Source organism: Halichoeres trimaculatus, unplaced genomic scaffold, assembly GCF_033239565.1.
Source record: "Halichoeres trimaculatus isolate MK-OKI-2021-1 unplaced genomic scaffold, fHalTri1.1 fHalTri1_scaffold_23, whole genome shotgun sequence".
Lineage (NCBI taxonomy): Eukaryota > Metazoa > Chordata > Actinopteri > Labriformes > Labridae > Halichoeres > Halichoeres trimaculatus.
Window position 1 is genome coordinate 17,840,980 of NW_027437201.1, and position 18,922 is coordinate 17,859,901.

At 37.9% G+C, this 18,922-nt stretch overlaps 2 protein-coding genes across 3 annotated transcripts; one reads left to right on the top strand and one right to left on the bottom strand.

Annotated features, from left to right (window-relative positions):
• Positions 1-1,181: 1,181 nt before the first annotated feature.
• Positions 1,182-4,252, bottom strand: LOC141785232 (receptor activity-modifying protein 2). The gene is made up of 5 exons (XM_074663413.1): positions 4,097-4,252; positions 3,748-3,840; positions 3,446-3,553; positions 3,078-3,228; positions 1,182-1,634 (listed from the first exon to the last, which is right to left on the bottom strand). The coding sequence occupies exons 1-5, from the start codon at positions 4,131-4,133 to the stop codon at positions 1,391-1,393; spliced, it is 633 nt and encodes a 210-aa protein (XP_074519514.1). The 5' UTR covers positions 4,134-4,252; the 3' UTR covers positions 1,182-1,390.
• ccr10 (chemokine (C-C motif) receptor 10) lies at positions 2,285-18,296 on the top strand. 2 transcript variants are annotated; one of them, XM_074663411.1, is made up of 5 exons: positions 2,285-2,319; positions 2,438-2,556; positions 7,068-7,169; positions 12,549-12,603; positions 16,863-18,296. In XM_074663411.1, the coding sequence occupies exons 4-5, from the start codon at positions 12,579-12,581 to the stop codon at positions 18,011-18,013; spliced, it is 1,176 nt and encodes a 391-aa protein (XP_074519512.1). In that variant the 5' UTR covers positions 2,285-2,319; positions 2,438-2,556; positions 7,068-7,169; positions 12,549-12,578; the 3' UTR covers positions 18,014-18,296. The 2 variants fall into 2 exon arrangements, with proteins under 2 accessions (XP_074519512.1, XP_074519513.1); XM_074663412.1 differs by lacking the exon at positions 12,549-12,603.
• Positions 18,297-18,922: the final 626 nt, after the last annotated feature.

The window sequence follows — 18,922 nt, forward strand, 5'->3', positions numbered from 1 at the left end:
AACAAATTTATATTCTCGGTTCTGGGGGGTGGTAAGGTTTAGATCCAACCTCAGCTGCTCAAGTCTGTGTTGTGTGTTATTTTATTTTATTTTATTCTATTTTTGATAAGTTTGTATGAATGAGTCTACCAATGAATTATGATTATATATATAATTTAATTTTAAACATATATATATATATATATATATATATATATATATATATATATATATATATATATATATATATATATATATATATATATATATAGGTGCTGTAATACAAGCAGATTTGTAATGAGCTTATTTTAAAGCACACTTTCATTTCCTTGAAGGAAAATGAAGCAAAAAGTGTTTTATTGGATTAACACAGTGATACACCTGAGGCATGGATTAAATCTTCATTAACAATATTTAAAGGCCTTAAAATCTTACATTTTCTCTTTCAGAAAAAAAGATGTTCAAACAGATGCCTCAAAACCTGGCTGCCTCAGGACGTTTTCTGTATTTTAAACTCTTTGACCTGAAAGTTGTGTGATTTGGAGATACAACAACATCAACATGATGCAAGCCAGCATGAACATGTATCAACAACAGAGGCGGCAAGATAAGAGAGACAATGCTCTTCTGTGCAGAGAATCAACAAATGAGTGTCAGTGATATATGTGCGAGAAAGGAGACCAGTTTTGGTTTAACAGTCTGTGAACAAAGTGGTGTGTAAATCTGAGCAATCTGTGAGTTGTTTTCTTTCAGTTTTTCTTTATTTGACCAAATTTACTCAAAATTGTACTTGAGCAGGTGTTGGAACTTCCTGTTAGTGTTGAGTGAGTTTGTGGCTTTGGTTTGTGTAGGTGTGAAGAAGGAAATTGTGAATTCAGAGTTGACCTGGTTAACGCAAATAAAGTGTTTGTGTGCTTGTGTCTGCGTTCACAGCTCGTTCTAGTGCATACAGAGGACAGTCAGAGGTGGTGTGAGCAAGACTCTGTGCTAATGATTCATCTCCTTATCATCAGAGTCCTTTACGAGCCATCAGAAACCAACAGCAGGAGTCTTTATCAGCCTGTAAGTTTTATACCTGTGAGGACTCCCAGTGACTGAATGTGTTCCCTAATCTCTTTTTTTCAGAACAAAGCCCCAAAGCAAAAGCAGTCAGAGCACACAGTAATGTAAAAGGTTTCATTTTCAAAGAACACACGGTGATGCAGTTGTTTTGAAAAACTTAAGACTGTTAAATAACATAAATCACAAGAAAATCTGTTCATTTGGGGGGTTTCATACAGCTAAAATTTCTAACAAGCAACATGTGATTTCTACAAAAAAAAACAAAACACAAATTTAAGAATAGCATCAGTTTTCCTCATTCAAGTATTCAGTATGAAACAAGAAGCACATTCTCTCCAATGTCACACATTCATTCTTGGACTTTACTTTTCCACACTACAAGATAAACCAGTACTGGGATGAGGCAGACGGGGATGAGAGTGAGGGTGATGACGAGCTCCTGAGGAGCATCCACCAGTGGGAGCTCACTGGAGCAGTTGTGGAAGTAGGTTGAGTGGGTTTCAATGAAGAAGTCCTGAATGTTAGGATTTGGGTAATAGCAGTTCAATAAACCAGAGAGTTCCTCCAGGCACAGTGCCATGTTGTTGTACGGCCTGCAACAGAAACAGGGAGTGAGCTATTAAAGACAACCACAGCCAGGGCGGTTATTCTACTTTTTGATGATTGTTAAAGACATCTTTTCATCAGTAAAAGGATTTGCTGCCTTTCTCTGTCATAAAACATGATAATCTGTAAAATTTAGATTGTCTGATCTCCTATCGGCTAGATCAATAGCTGGTTGACCTTTTAAATATTTATCAGTGAAATCAACTGGTCAATGGTCATGGTAATTTTGCAGATACTCTGTAGTTTATGTGTTTTTGCACAATTTGAAGTTTTGGCTGCTCTTTAAGTTTACACAAGTAAAGGAACATGAAGGCCATGACTAAATAAATAAATACTTAAAAATTATGTAAAAACAAAAACAAAAAACAAAAAAAACACAACCTCATGTTATACCTGGAGGAAACATGCTTCCATATTGTAAAAAAAAAAAAAAAAAAAAAAAAAAAAAAAAAAACACAGACTTGTACAATATGAAAGTAAAATATCATGATGTCGGTTGGTAGAGTTTCCCCTTTTTACTTTTATTTATTTATTTATTTATTTCTTCAAAATTTTTGGGCCATTTCGTTATCCCGGTAAAAAGCGCCCCCTAGAGTTCAATCAGTTAGCTGTATGTTAATAAGGGTGCTGCATCAATAGACTGCAACCGTCAGGTCCTGGATATCGTGTCAGGTAACAGAGAGACATCGTGTATTGGACAGGAAATTAATTCGGTCAGGTTTTCTTTGTGTGCCAAATATTGAGCCGAATGTAAAAAGTAACTTTGCTAACTTGTTTTTGTTTTTGACAGCTAGCTAGTGTTGATATTGCAGAAATGGAGGAAAGAAAGGAATCTTCGTCGATTAACTTTGGCTCTGACTTTGTCGTCTTCAAGAAAGAAGCTGAAAGAGGACAAGGATATCAGATAATGTGAGTCAAATATAACGTTTATCTGTTTTTCTTGCTTGCTTTGCAAATGATTTATTGTGTTACCGTAAATCTGCGCATGTGCAGTGCATACTGTCGATTTCTTCCCCCACAAGTGAAATACATTTCTGCCGAAATATTGAACAAAGCATTTTAATTAGAAAGAAACATGCTTCTTTTTTCTTTTATGCCTTTATATACGGGATTTTTGAGGGTATCGTTACCCCCGCGCCATAGCATTTTGCAGCAATTGAGACTAGTTTTACGATAGCTAACGTGCACCATGGATACAGTCGCGTCATAGATAGTGGCGGGGCGTTTCATGGGGAAAACAATCCTTTTATCCATGTGCTTTAAAAATAACAATAATAATTATAATAATTATAATAATAGTAATCTTATCTCATGTGGATGAAAATTTGTTGACCTGCGAGTTAAAAATAACAGAAAATAACTAATCAGAAGGAGCTGAAAATATTTTGTTTTTATGTTTTTTTAGTGTGAAGATTCTTAGTCATCCTTACCTGATAATATTATCCAGCTCACACCACTTTTCTGTGCTGATTAACATCATCTCCATGTGAAAATCTGCTCCACAGATTTCATGGCTGTACTTTACCAGCTGCTCCTGTAAGCAGTGCTGATGTGATAACTCCATCTGGTCCTGAAAGTTCTCTGTAAAGTCAGGACAAAAATATTCAATTCATTGTATATGAGTAAGGAATATTACTACTGGTTTCTGCTACTAATGTGTTTGCTGTTGAACATTTAATTCATATTCTTGATGTTTTGGAAGGCGTCAGACTATCTGAATTATCTGCCAGTTTTTATAAACATTTGATTTTAGTTTTTACTTCAGTGCATGCCTCTTTATCATGGTCTAAATATTCACCTTCATCCTCTGTGATCACATGAACAGTCTGGTTCAGCAGTTCGTTCTCAATATGATGCTTCTCATCTTCGTACGAACTGGATGTGAGATTACCCGGCCTCACAGTACCTGTAGACAGTTTATAACATTGAGCTTAATAGCTAGTTGTTATGTAGAATAAGTTTGTCACATATTTCTCCTCAAGGAAACTGTCCTAAATGTGTTCCACTACCTTATATTTTCTAAACAAAGGGATTCATTAATGTAAAAAAAAAAACATGTAGAATAACGGCAAAGTGGAAACGTTTTAAAAAGTGTCTTACTATAGTCTGCGGTGGATGTGATGAAAGTTTGGTTCTCCTGGACTCTGCTCAGCTCTCCCTCAGTCGTGTTTGCTGTTTGTGCATCCAGGACACCTGTAAACAAAGATTCAGGACATTGAATTAGCATTATATGAATAAATCCAGGACATGTTAGACTCCCACAGCTGTGGTTTGTCTGCTGAGTTTGAAATGCCCCCTGTCCTCTATCAGCCCCACACAGGGAGAACAATGGGCACTCTTGGAAACATTCAGCAAACCCAGAAAACAGGAAATACCCTAAGAGCAAACCATCAGTGACCTACAGCTTGTTTAAAAATTAATCCTGCGTGTAAATCTATGTGACACCTACCAAGGATGAGAGCCGGGACGAGCAGGTTCAGGATCATGGTGCAGTGTGAGGAAGGGATCAGCTGTAACCTCAGAGGCCACTCGCTGACCTGAGGTGCAATTATGAGGCTTAGGGTCTGAGAGCAGAGTGTGTGAAGGAAGGAGCCCAGCCCTTATCTCAGCACTGATGACTGGGTGTGTGTTAGAAGGTTGTTGTGTTCCTGGTGTGCAAAAAATGTGCCTCCTAAAGATTTACAGAAAGTTGTGCCATTTGGAAAGTTTTCCATGGAGTTGTACTGAAAGTGACGGCTTAATCAGTGTTCATGTAAGATGTATGTATATTATTTTTTCTGCAATAGTCTTTATTAGACATGAATGTAGCTTCAGTGGCGTTACCCAGATGTCGTTAAATTGGAAATTCTGGTACAAACAAAGTGTCACAGGTGAAGAGGTAGAGCTGAGGTTGGCCTCTGGCCCTAAAGTCTGTGCAAAATGCCTAGCCTTGAAATAATCAAAATAGATGAATTATGTGGGGGGAAAAAATCCCTGCCCGGCTTTAGACTTTTTTTCTCTTAAAAATGTTAATGTAACTGTAAAAATGGCTAATTCAACATGGGTGTTAATGGACTTTCCTTGGCATTTTCAGCTGGCATAAAGAGCAAACTCTATGAAATGCAGCTTTTAGCACTTTATCATTTAGTCATCATCATTCATTCTTAATATCTTATTTAATTCATAATGCAGCTTGTGCTTGTGCATGTTTTAAATGGTTTTAAAATCAAATTTATGCAGTAATGTAGTATTATTTAATTCTGACAATAACTGGAGCATATTTCCTTTTAGATTAATGAGTTAAAGCTTCAACGACAGCCTTTTTTTGTCTTTGCAAAGATAAGATAGAATATAAACATTAAAAAAAACCTGCCTCTCTGTCCAGCTCAGCATTTGATTATTCTTGTCTTGTTTGAACCACTCACAGAAGCACCACTTTCGAATAATTAGCTCCAAAAGTCGTCCCAAACAAATGCACAGTTTCATTTGTTAGTTGTGTCATAAACTCAAACAGCAGCTTATTTTATAAAACATTTTCATTAAACACTTTTACAGTTTGATCCCATAGTTGTTTTGTTCATATTTGGTAGATCTGGTGTAATAGCCTAAATGTTTCCATGTGTGTAAGTAGGACTACTTCATTTCAATTCAAACTTAAACGAGAAAATAAAGGGAGTGCTGGTATGTCCTCTCATTCTCCTCAGGGTCTCAAAACATAAACACATCACGAAGTACAATACTACGCTGATTTATCTTTAAAAGCAGAGAGACTGTCCTAATGTGGTGAGGAAAGGGAGTCAGTTTCCTGCTCTTCCTCAGATAATTGGTGAAAACACTCATGGGGATTTCCTCCTCTGCAGCAGGGAATGCCGGACAGAGACAGGGTGGAATCAGGAAGCTGGTGCTGTGTGAAAGTTCGCCTAAACTTCTAAACAGCTAACTGAGCCGGCGCCCAGAGAGATCTGACGTGCTTTCAGAGGCACACTGTGGCAGAAAAGAAACCCAGACAGAATACACTCTGAATTTTTTTTCACATTTTGTGCCAACTCTCACAGATTAGCATTTCTTTTCAGTAAAAATGTGCAAAAGATTTAACATATGATTTTGCATGTGCCTTAAACATGCACACACTAAATGTAAAAGCCACAGTTTCCTGTGCTTTGTAGTTTTCAGTGGTGCAGGATGTCTAAGCTTTTCTAATGGCTACTGTCTGCACTTCAGCTCGCACACACATGAAGCTGGCATTTAGACTCTAAGACTCTGCTGCATGTTTGAAGAGCTTCACGGTCATGTATGGAATTCAGAAATGCAAACCAAGGCTGCTTGAAATAAAATGCAGGACTGACAACGTGAAGAGTGCAATACAGAAATGTGTTTTTTTAAAATCTCGTAGGAGTTTGGAAAACAGGTCTTATGAGCTAGTGATTGCAAAAGAATTTGTATGCACTTTAAATATTGTGCAATTGACTTAACGCTGGGGCAGTTATTTGAGAAAACGTAAATCATAGGTAAGACAGGATACATGAAAATGCACATGATCAGCACACAATCTCTCGGCTGTATCACAAAGACCTCTCTGAGGTTGCATCACACAAAAACACTCGCTAACTAGAAAAGCACTCAGAGTGCAGACCTCCGCCAAGCATAGTGTGATTGTTACCAACACTTTAGTCCTACTTTAATGTTATACTCCCTTTCAGCAGACTATCTGCTACAATTTGGTGTTAGTTGCAGGTTTGAACGATAGTTTGTTACCTGACAGTGTCGAAAATTATGATGACCCAGTACATATTTCATATTTCAGATCTTAGTATCCAGAATATCACCAGGATCTGGATCGTACGTTAACATCTGTCAGAAATTACTGTGACCTTCTCTTGTATTGTTTTGCTAAGCAATCTGACAATTTAAGGTGGAGTTATATACACATATGGTGAAAACAGCCCTATCTCACAATAATAATGAATCCTTTAAAAAGTCCTGGATCCAGACGGTGACCTGGATCACCTCCAAAGTTTAATTACTTCCTCCTTATCCCATTTTGAGCATTTCCTGAAAATTTCATCAAAACCAGTTTGTTACTTTTTGAGTTAGTTGTTCACAGACAAACTCTCAAAAACAGAACCTCCTTGGTGGAGGTAAAAAGCTCTATCAACAAGGTTACATGCATCAGTTTGCAGAAGAAAACTGAAAAAATATGAATTTAGAAATCTCATTCAGCATGAGTGATAAAGTTCATGCTGCATAGTTGCTTAAAACTCAGAGGGCGCAGTGTGAACTAAGCTGCGAGTTCCTCTGGATGGTGTTACCTGATAAATGAACAACAGCAGATCAACTGGGTGATACGGCTTTTGTATGCATCCTTAAATTTTGTTCATTTTATCATCAAATCTTATCCATAAATTGAGTGAAAACTGCATATTTACTCTCATATCTTACAGGCCTGGTGTGAACACAGCTGATATTCACATTGGAGCCACGAGAGTTTCACAGAACAGCATTTCAGCAGCATCAATGAGGACTACTACAACTGATGCAATAAAGTGAGTATCAGAATACTGTAACTTAACATGTCTCAAACATGTCTCACCCACTGGTTTTGTTTAAGAAAGTTTTCAAGACGAAAAACAGACAGGATGAGTCATAACAGAACGACTTTAACACATCACTATACCTGTTCGATTTCACCACATCAAACAGACCGCTGCAGACAAATCCCCTCCAAAATTCGCAGCAGAAGAACAGCTCTCCCCCAAGCCACTAAAACTGCAAGTAACACTGAATAAATTAAAAAAAAAAACTGAATTATTCAAAAAAAGAGAAAACCAACTAGGTCTAACTAGGTCTACTATCACATACTTTATTTAGTAAACAAATCACACAGGGGAGAGTGGCATAGACGAATGTAAATCTTAACTTTTGTTAATTTGTTGACTTTTAAACTATCTGAAACTCAAACATCAAAGAATTAAACTCTTGAATTTTTTTTTAATTTGTATGACCTTGGTAATTTTTAAAACTTTTTGTTGATTTATATCTTTGGCACTGATCAATGACAGTTCCACTATCGGTGTTTCAGTTCTGCTGTGTTGAAACAAAAAAAAAATACAAAAGCAGGTTTCAGTCCGCCCTCCGGTGGCTAAAATGAGCAGCTGGTGAGCTGTTTTGTCTTGATCTGAAACTGTTTGTTTCTAATCTCTGCCATCTACATCCTCTCTTTTCACACCTTCTGCCTTTTTGTGTTTTAAAGTCACACACGCTGACAGTCAATGAGATAAATTCAAAAAGCCTGCTGAAAAGACTCTCTAATGAACAATGCAACAGTAAAGTAATTTAAATGAAGTGCTTCACTGAAATTAAACTTTTAAGAGGCTTGACAGGAAAAGAAATATTAAAACACCTTATGGAAACATCAAAAACCCACAAAGCACAAGACGGGGCACTAACAATATGACTAAACCTCATAAGTTTTTTAATTTGTGGGAATGTATGTGGTTTTAATTGACAGAATTTATTCATCCAGTGAAATATTCTGGTGTCAGGTTGCTCTGACTTAACTACACAAAACAAGAGTAACCCAAAGAGCATCAGGCATGAATAAAATGTATAAAAAAACACCAAGTGTTTAATGAAGTGTTAATTACGAATACATGTGTTGCCTAAAATTTTTCAGTTATTGTTTTTGTTCCTCAGCTCTCAGCTCAGTTGCCGTGATCATGAGCTGAGAGATGATAAAAAACTCAAACACTGATACCACCTCCAATTACACCGACAGACTCTTACAACAAAGACACAAAATATTGCTCATGGTGGTTAAAGTCACATGGACCGCACGTTTCTGCTCTGACTAAAACAATTACAATTCATAAGATCTCAAAGACAAAGAGTTCTCTCTATGTTCCTCTGTTCATTACAGTGAAATAAAATCTAAAAAAAAGAAATTTATCAAGAGTTGGGCAAACATTTTTTTTTATCATTAACACTGCATTTTAATTAAAAAAATCTTTCTGTTGTGTTGTTGCATGAACACAAAGTTGTTGTTTTTTTTTTTCAAAATAGTTTCCAAGTCCATATTTACAATTTTAGGAAATTCTAACTAGTTAGTGTCACAAAAATTAAATAAAATTTAGTTTTTGATTTTGTCTTTTTCCTTTTTAATTTCATGATAATAATAATAATTATAATAATTATAATAATTATAATAATTATAATAATTATAATAATAAAAGTAATAAAAATAAAAATAATAATACTGATGATAATTATAATAATAGTAGCGGTAATTTATCAGCTGGTACTTAACCAAAACAAAAGTTCAGAGCAGCTGAAGTTGTTTTCAAAATTAAATAAAAAAAAACAAGAGCTTTGGAAACTGAAACATATTTTTTCACACACTTTTTAATTTGTAAATTATCATAAAAACTTCGTTGTCAGGTTGTTTTTAATTTAAAGGGATTATTGTCTCTTTATAAACAATTATTATCTCACTGGATTATTTCCCTTTCTAACAAATTCAGAAGCAATACATTTACAGATGTAACCAAAGAATAAAGCTGTCGCTCATTTTAGTAAAAATTAAAGAAGTGCATGCTTATCTATAATCATATTATAACTTTTAATTCTTAGAGTAATTAATAAAACACAAGTACACCAACCACATGAGGAGAATTTTTTAACTCGTGCTCGGTGATGACGTTTGATGGAAGATGGTAATGATGATATACTTGTGTAAGTAATGAAAGATGAAGCACAGTGTGTAGACTTCTAAAGAAGCAGAAAAAGATGTAAAGTTAATCCTCCTGATTTTTTTGGAGGGCACGGACAGATATTTTGATTTCTGTGTCTTAGAAAAACTGTTACTGTCAAAACTTCTCAAAGTCGGTTAAAAAGTGAACAGTTCTTGGTTATTAAGGCTTTATCTGAAGTGGAAGCTCACCCAATTAGAAGAAGAGAAGTGTCTGTGATGCTATTACAGCTAACGGAGCTCTGATGTGGTCTTCACAGGCCGGATAAGTTGAATGGTAGGTCGACAGTTTCACATCAATTTGGAAGAACCACACTCATAAACAAGAAAGTCTCAGGTGAACCGCAGCGTTGATAGCAGCTTGTCAACAGCTCATCAACCCCTCAGCGGCTCAACAAACAGTTCTCAGAAGAAAACACATTTTCAGCTCTTGTAATCATTTCTCATTGGTCTGGTGCCAACACATGAGGCAAAGGTTGTGGTTAATGCTTGATGTATCTGCAGACAGCGTGTTTGCAGCATCAGGGATATTTTGATTTAGTCACATTTGTTGTAACCTCTTGAAAATCAAATACCCGCAGTCCTTTAGTGGTTTTATAGAGAAAAATATGCATCACTACATGCTGCATGTGGAGTGTGACTAACAGTTTTATGCGCAGGTTAAAAAATCAAAAACAAGAAAACCATTCAGTTTCACTTTTTGAAATTGATGCCCTCATGAGTAATATCATTTTTATTGTTTACTTGATTCAGGGAAGCTAGTTTAGTCATACTGTGGCTGAATCATTCACCATCAGCCATTTTAACACTTATGCCTGAGATGTTTTGCATGCTTGAAATTTCCCTTGCATTATATTTGAGCAGAGTAAAACTGGTTTCAGGTTTCATACGCTGCAAAATAGGGTCTGAGACGCAGATAAATTAGAGGGCTTCTGATATTATGATATGTAAACACATTGACACAAATATTTTGTTTTTATTGTTAGGTTTTAATTTTTCTTCTTTTAGTATGTGAGCAGACATGAAAACCCAGTCTTCTGCTGTAGCAGTTAAATCGTGAGCTGGTGGTTTAGCACAGGAGGACGCACCCAGAGGTATTTCTGCACGTGTTTGTTTGGCTGCTGAACCTTGATGCTTTGAGTGTGGTCTTTGCGTTTTTCACAAGTAGAATTATGTCTCCATTGATCGTAACAAGTGCAACGGATCACAGCTTTCTTTACCTTGGTAATCCATGAATCAGTCACCATGCAACTAGACATGCACCAATTGTTTGATAGGCCGATCGATCAGTGCCAATTTTCTTAATTTGGGGGGATCGGTGACTGGCCCATCCTTACATATGAAACTGATCTCATATACGTCCGGAAGGTCTGACAGCCAGCCGTTGTTGCTTTTTGCTCTGAGACCTAAAACTCAGGACACTTTATTGGTTGTTTAAGTTAAAACATAAAGGTGTTATTGTTTCACAGGTATTGTTCAACGATTTTCAATAAAATAGGGTTGAAACATTGAAGGTATATGCTGTCAGTTATAAAAAATAAAAAATAAAAATTGGTATCGGCCCAAATTTGTAGGTTAGGCTTTTCAAAGATTGGAGATCTGTGATTGGCCAGAAAATTTGTGATCAGTGCACCCCTACATGCAACATCATAACATGGCTTCTCCCTGACATCTTTCAGCCCAAGCCTGATTTATCAAATAAAACTATTTTGTAGAACAATTTTAATGATGCTTCATGAAAAAAAACACTTTGAATCAGAGATCAGCTTATGTTCCATTTAACTAAAACTGTGTGTCACTCAGCTGTTCACAGTATCTAAATGCATTTAATGCCAGTGTTTTACTGTTGCGTTTGCTCTTCAGGACTTTTACCATGCATGAATATTTTCCTCCTCTCACTCTAGTTGTGAAATAGGAACTGAATTAGGTACTTTCATAGTATGGCTGCACGATTATTGCAATCGCAATCGCAATGTCAGCACATGCAGTTCAGATTTTTCTCCATGATAACCAAGCAAGTCTGTAGACTCATCATGACACAACTTTTTTTATTAAATCGCAAGCACAATCGCAATCGCAATATTGTCCACCTAATCGCAAATCGCACCTTTTCCCCAAATCGTGCAGCTCTATTTCATAGGTACCGGCCAAATTCCTTCTTTAGTACCAAGTACCGATTCACATAGAATCGAAAGGTTCCATGTTTAGGTACCTAAACACATCCTTGTGACTGTGAGGGAGTGAAAGAGTAAGTGATTTTTCCATGCTGGACATGAACACAGCATTGCAAGGTTATATATTAACAAATAAATATGTTGAATGAAAAAACTTTGAGATTTTATTATTAGACAAATTAATATTCATTACCACAGTAACACACAAAAGTACAGAAAGTTGGCACTGTTGAGTACTAATACTGATACTGGTACCAGGCATTGGTAACGTATCGTTTCAAAGAGGGGCCCATCCCTAACAAGCAGAGTGTTTTTATTCTCTAGGAAGAAGAGAGCGCTGACATACTGCAGCTCATCGTTGCATCAGTCACTGATGAAGCTGTACGTTCTGTTTTTCCATCCGTACTTGCTTGGTAACTTAAAGGCGAGAAACTTTTTAATGCATACACTGCAGCTGTCACTTTTCTGCCATCAGTGTTTTTCGGTTGGTTTCCGGGAGCTCAACATTACGATCACCAAATTATTTTTCTTTTTTGTTATTTCAAGGCTTCGTCCTCATGTTTGTGTTAGTCTGAAGCAGAGGTGAGAACTTGAAAAGCAATAAAAGCCTGTCTGAGGTTATCATGAAGTTTTTGATTAATTTCCATTGATCACAGACCATGAACACGGCTCCACTTACTCTTAAACACACTGTGAGTGAAGAAATGATAAGAGATAAGCATTTGCTGGCTTTAAGCAGCAACATCTTCTGCCTATCATGATGATGCCCTACCGTTTTTTCTAGGTCAGATTTAACGTTAAGATCAGCTGCCTACAGAGTCAGCCTCAGATACATGACAGCATGTGTTTCATGCTCACATCCTGTGACGGCTGTGATACAAGAAATAAGGGGTATAGTAAGGTCAGCCAAGCTGCGCTGGTTTGTTGGTGGGGAGGGAGGGGTTATGTTTTTCAGCTCCAGAGTTGTTTTTAAGAGTGCCAGCTTCTTTAAATCTGTGTCACAGACTCAGAGACTCAGGAGGAGGACTCAGGACATGCACAACATCTCAAACAGCACAGGTAAGGTCACTGAGGAAGACCTGAGCAGTTTTATAACAGATGTTTAACATGTAAAAAAACGAACTGTTTAAATTATTGTGGAATAGTGAAATAATTAGGGATGGAAACTTTAAGCAACATTTCTCAGCCTGATTAGAATCAGAAACTAAAAAATGTGAAATAAACTTTTGCATTCGCTCCAAAACAAGGAAAAAAAAAAATCAAATTTTCTTGCTTTGTATTATCAAACCTATTTTGGGGGCTTTTAAGTAAATTCATGTAGTTGCAGCATCATGTGCTGTGGTCACTAGTCACAACTAATGAAGCATGCATCTGACTCATGGTTATCCTTACAAGAATGAGGTCATATTCACCCACATCTTTTGTGCAATTTTATTGAAATATCCAACATACAACTCCAGTTACCTTCCATTTACACTTTCTATTTTATATTTTATTCACACTCAGTTGGGTAGAAAATTTAAAGTTGCACCAAGTTTACATCTTTGTTTTTCCAGAGTGATAACCTCTTGATGTGCAAAATATGATGGGGGCAGCAGCTAGTAACCCTTAACCCTACAATAAAAGCAGAAATGAATCTGTAACAGAAAGACTTGTGGTCAAAAATGCATCATCTAGAGCGTCTGACCGTCAGAGTCTGACGTGGTGGCTGCTGCTGCTGTAAATAGTTTAAAAATTTTGATATTGCAACATTTGTTGTGGTCAGTGCGAATAAAATCATAGGGAGAAGATGCGTCAGTGTGGACAGAATATAAACTATTATTAAAATGATTTCATTTGTAAAATAAAGATCTGATGCTACAGGAGTAATATGCCACCTTTATTCAGCGAGTATCAAACTCATTTTTTAGTGACGCAGTAACTAACAGGAGTTAAACACAAACTGCTGCTGCAACAGTTGTGCCAAATTTAAATTAAAACTGGTCTCTGCCTCTGCTTTTAGGTCAGAATATAAAATAAAAATATTCATAGTTAGCTTAAATTTAAGCCAAAGTCTTCAGTGCAGCGGTCTCATATTTAACTCCAAGGCTCGGCCCTCTCTTTGCTAGAACCACGCTTCGCCAAAATGCGTATTTAAAAGGAAAGTCTGATACGAAGGAATCTCTTTGAATGATAAAGAAATTTTGTTAAAGTTTGCTAAAAGTAGTTCTTAAAGCTGTTGATGAAACATGATTTTCTCCAAATACAGCGGCCTGGTTTAAGAGCAAACCACACAACTTAACGTAAAAGAGAAGTGCTGAAATAACAGAAATGTAAATTCTGAATCATACAAGGAAATTTAAGTACACGTGCTTTTTTAAGTGGCTTTACAGAGGAGACAGGACAGTCGATAGAGCTGAAACTAGAAACAGAGAGTGTAGAGTGACGGGTGATAAGGTGCTGCTAAAAACGTTAACCTCTGTAAATACTCTTCCACCACAAAACCAAACCGGGTTAACTTTTCAGAGCTGAACCTCGCCACCAGATTGTGCTTATCTGATGATAATAACCAGGGCTGTGGTTGAACACAACGAGGTTAAGATCCTACATTTTCATTAAGTCGAATTTTTGATAGATAGAGCTAAGGCGCAGAGAGTGACATGCAGAAAGATGGGTCACAGGATAAAATTGAACTCGGGCTGCCCCCTTGCGGATCATAGCCGACCAAACATCTACTGCAAGTTTAAGCTAACACCTGTGAACCATACATACAGTGGAGTAAAGTCAGCAGGCAACATAAAAAAAATAGATTAAACGCATTCAATCAAAATTGCGATTGAGAATATTTATCATTTGATAGCTAATGTTTAGACTTGAGTTGATTTATAAAGAATTTTAAAAAAAATATGACACAAATGTACCAACTGTGATATGTTGAAAAACTTGTAAAAAAAAGTTATTTTAGTTTAGACCTTAAACACCACTTTAGCCCAAGAATAGTTCTGAGTAAATTTTTTGATTTCAGTTTACAGATGTTTGTAGATGTCAAAGTTGCACATATAGTCGTGGCTATTTGCATTTCAGACTTGAGCAAGATTAACACCAAATATGTGGAAGCCAAGCTGTGAGACTGATGAGTCACACAGAGAAGAATACAGTGGTGCTCCTCCTTTTGTCGTTAGCGCCTCAATTTATGCAGACTAGGTTTTGAGTGGAAATCTGCAGATCAGGTTTTGTGCAAAACCTGATGGAGCTTGGCAGTAAAGAAATCTGGATTATAAGAAAATTAAAAGGTGACTCAACATCTGAGTTGTGAATTGTTTCCTTCTTTCTTTCAACCTGAGAAATATAATTGCCCAAAGAGCAGAATAAATGATTGCACCAGTCAGTACAAGAACGCTTCAAACCCTTTAAATCACATTTTTCACTGTTCAAAGCGATAACACTCTCTAATCGTAGAACATACTGTTTAAAGTTTAGAAATAAAGTATGAAGCAACCAGCCCAAACCACGAACGAGACAACATCTCTCTGTTCAGTAAACAAAATGTTTCCTGTTCCTCTTACCTTTAGGACAAACTCTTCAGTGTCTGGGTCACCCATCATTCAAAGAAGTTAAAGAGCTTTTTAACTATAACACACAGGAGCAGAGCTCAGCTATAGACTGAGGATACTCAGAAGTAACAGTACCTCACAGTGAAAGAAGAAATGATAAGTGGTGATTGTGGGAACCGCTTTTAAGGGCTGTTAGCACGCGACACTGACTGATCTGGAAACCTTGAAGCTGCCCACGATTTCCCCTGTGCCAACGACCTGATGCCAGTGTCACGCAACCTGCATCAGAATGACTCAAATACCACTGCTGCTCACCAAACCGAGAAACTGTGCAGCGGGTCTCACACCTTCTACCTGATAGTGGAGGAGTTGGTGTTTTCCAGGTTGTAACACCATGCTCTAACATTACAGAGTCTTGTGGTTGGCTGCTTTCCTACTGGCATTTCACACATTGATGATTCAATCAGCCGTGCAGACTCCTTTTGCCCAATCTGACTTGGTTATAAGTTGCTGTAAGTTACAGATGAATAAAAGGCCATGTTCCTGCATCACTCGACTTGCAAATGTTGCTTAAAGTTTTCTTAACCCACCAAATAATTAGAGATGTTGATAACATTAGAATCAGTTTATTTAGGTATCATTCAGAGTTTGTTTGTGGTTGCATGCTTTAAAATACGGCTGAACAATGAATCCAATATAAACCAACATCCCAATGCAATTTCAAATCGCAAAGGGTGCAATTTAAAAAAAGAAGTTTTAGAGTGCATTTAAAAGGGATCCACACATTTACATAATTTAGTTCTTATACATTTGGTATGTATGTTCACACACTGTTTCCTTTTTCATTTTATAAAAAAGTGTACTCCACATGTTGACAAAGTTCAGTGGTTGAGCCAGAATTTGGTCGTATTTATGTTTCTGCTCTTTATTTTTTGTAAGATTCATAGAAGAGAGGATTCATATTTATTTTTTAGATTATTGTTCATGCCAGGCCTGTTGTTCTGCAATGTTTGCTCCTTTCTCTGGTTTTATTTAAGGAAATTAATGATAATATTATTATATCCCGATACCAGGTATCGGTATCAGGCCCGATACCAGCCTTTTTTCAAGGTATCGGTACTCGAGAAGGCTGCAGATACCAGCAGCAAATACTCTAGGCAAGAAAATATTACGTCAAGCAAGTCCTCCTTGCCACTAGATGCTGGTACTTGCTGCGGTTTAACACCACAGCAAATGTGCACGAGATCCTTTTCAGACAATATGAAGGAACCACGAGGAAATAACAGTTAGAGGTTTTTATTTTGGACTTTAGTTTACTTTAAAAAAATACTTAAACTCTGACAGTTGTTAGTTTTATTGTGCACTTTTAACATACATTTTTTAATGTTTATCAAAAACATTCTAAACTCTGAGTTATTTGTGTTTTCTTTGGATTCAATAGCAAAGTGACTGTGCTGTCTTTGATCAAAATGATCTCTCACTGTTAATTGAAATTTTATGTATCAAAAGTACGAGTACTCGGTACTCGGACTGGTATCGGTCTGCATAAAAAGTGGTACCGAACATCCCTAATTTTTACACGTCTACAAGGCTTGAAGTTAAATCAATCAGTCGATAGTATGCTGTGATTGTAATAGTTAATCAAATATACCCAACCGCATACTTAATTGCAATATTGATCAAAAAAATCGTAACTAGATAATTTTCCAACATCGTTCAGCCCTACTTTAAAACAGTGAAGGACCTTCTGCTGATTCATTCACCAGTCTTTATGTATCCCTACAGTGATGGATTACCTCGATGGTAATGACGACTACTCTGATCCATTCTACTTTTTAAACGACTCCCATGGGAATCTAACAAACTCCTCTGACTACGACCAGTCCGACTGGTGTGAGGCCGATGAGGAGCAGGAGTTCATCATCAGAACCTTCCAGACGTGTGTTTTCTGCCTCATCTTCCTGCTTGGTGTCATGGGAAACTGCCTGGTGATCGCAACCTTTGCCCTCTACCGCCGCCTCCACCTTCGCTCCATGACCGATGTCTTCCTGTTCCACCTGGCGCTGGCTGACCTCCTCCTGCTCCTCACGCTCCCCCTGCAAGCTGTCTACACTCACCTGGGTTGGATCTTCCCGGCTTTCCTCTGCACGGCCACACGTGCCAGCTACGCGATCAATACCTACAGCGGCATCCTGTTGCTGGCCTGCATCAGCGTCGACCGCTACATGGTGGTGGCGAAGGCGCAGCAGATGATGAGGCTGCGCAGTGAGATTCTGACAGCGGGGAAAGTGGCGGCTGTGTGTGTTTGGCTTCTTGCCGTGCTCCTCAGTCTGCCTGAGCTCCTTTACTCCGGGGTGTTGGGTACTGGGAGCGAAGCTTACTGCGGCGTGATAAATAGTGGGAAGGTGAAAAAGCTCACCAATGGCGCCATCATAGGTGTCTTCTGCTTCTCCTTCTTCGTTATGATCACGTGCTACTCTTTCATCGCTAAGGTGCTGTGGGAGGGGAGCGCACCTCGCCGAGGAAAACAGTGGCATCGTCAGCGTACGTTGAAGCTGATGGTCGCTCTGGTGCTGGTGTTCCTCGTCTTCCAGCTGCCATACACCGTGGTGCTCTCACAGAAAATGGCGGGCCCGTTCTGCAGTCTCCTGCTGGAGTACATCACCTGCACTTTGGCGTACACCCGCTGCTGTCTCAACCCCATCCTGTACGCACTGGTAGGCGTGCGTTTCCGTAAAGATGTGGCAAGGCTCCTCTACGATTCCAGCTGTGACTGCGGCCTCCAGGTGGCGCCACAGACCATCAGTTCCACCTCCATGTCTCCCACTTCGCCTGCTCTCACCGTGCTCTCAGCCTGCCATCCAACAGCTCCTGAACGCAGTTACTCTGGCAATGACACGGCACCTCCCACCAAATTTCACTTCCCGGGATACTGATCCTTCAATCAACTTAACAAAGCACACGTAGATTTAAAGATGCTTGAATTTTCATCAGGGCTTTACTTGAAGTTTGACACAGTAGCTTGGTTGTAGTATCTTGCACACAGCCACTAGTTTTTCTCAGGTCTGGAAGCTTAAATGTTGATATCTGTGTTTATGAATCCCAGGTTCAGCTACATAAAATGCATAAAAGCACCAAACTTCAGTTTGAAATGCATTAATAGAAAAGTGAGATATGCTTTAGTTGTAACTCCAAGTGGTACTTTTGGGAAAATTTTAATAACTGACAACGAATAAGACTCATTGATCTGACTAAAGTGGTCTTTGTCTGGAGCCCTCCTTTTGTTTTATATCTAAACCCCAGTTTCCACAAAGCGGTCCAGTATGGATCAGTACAATTTGGTACGGGATGGATCAGTAGATCCTGATCCTGTTTGCGTCTCGACAGCCAACTGTACCGTTCTTGGTAGTAGGGATGGGAATTGAAAACTGGTTCCTGTTGAGAATCAATAAGAAATGTTTCAATCCATCGATATCGTTAGCCTTTGTGCTTAACAATTCCCTCATCAATTCTTTGCATTGTGCCTTACGTCAACTAGTCTGCTGCAGCTCTCTTAGCTTAGCAGTTAGATAACGTTTCCCAAGAAAACTCTGATTCAGGATTTTCTGCTTGAAGTTTTACTGAAGAACTGACTTCATAAAGAAATGTACATTACTCTCTCTCAGGAGATTCATATTCAGTACATTTAAAACGGTATAAATCACCTTATTTACCAAAATAACAAAATAGCGCAAGCCTGAAGCCAACGTATATGGGAAACTGAATTGATATGCTAGCAGTTAGCATACATCAGTATAACTGCAGCTTCGGAATAGAATTTCAACATTCATCACAGAAACATATCA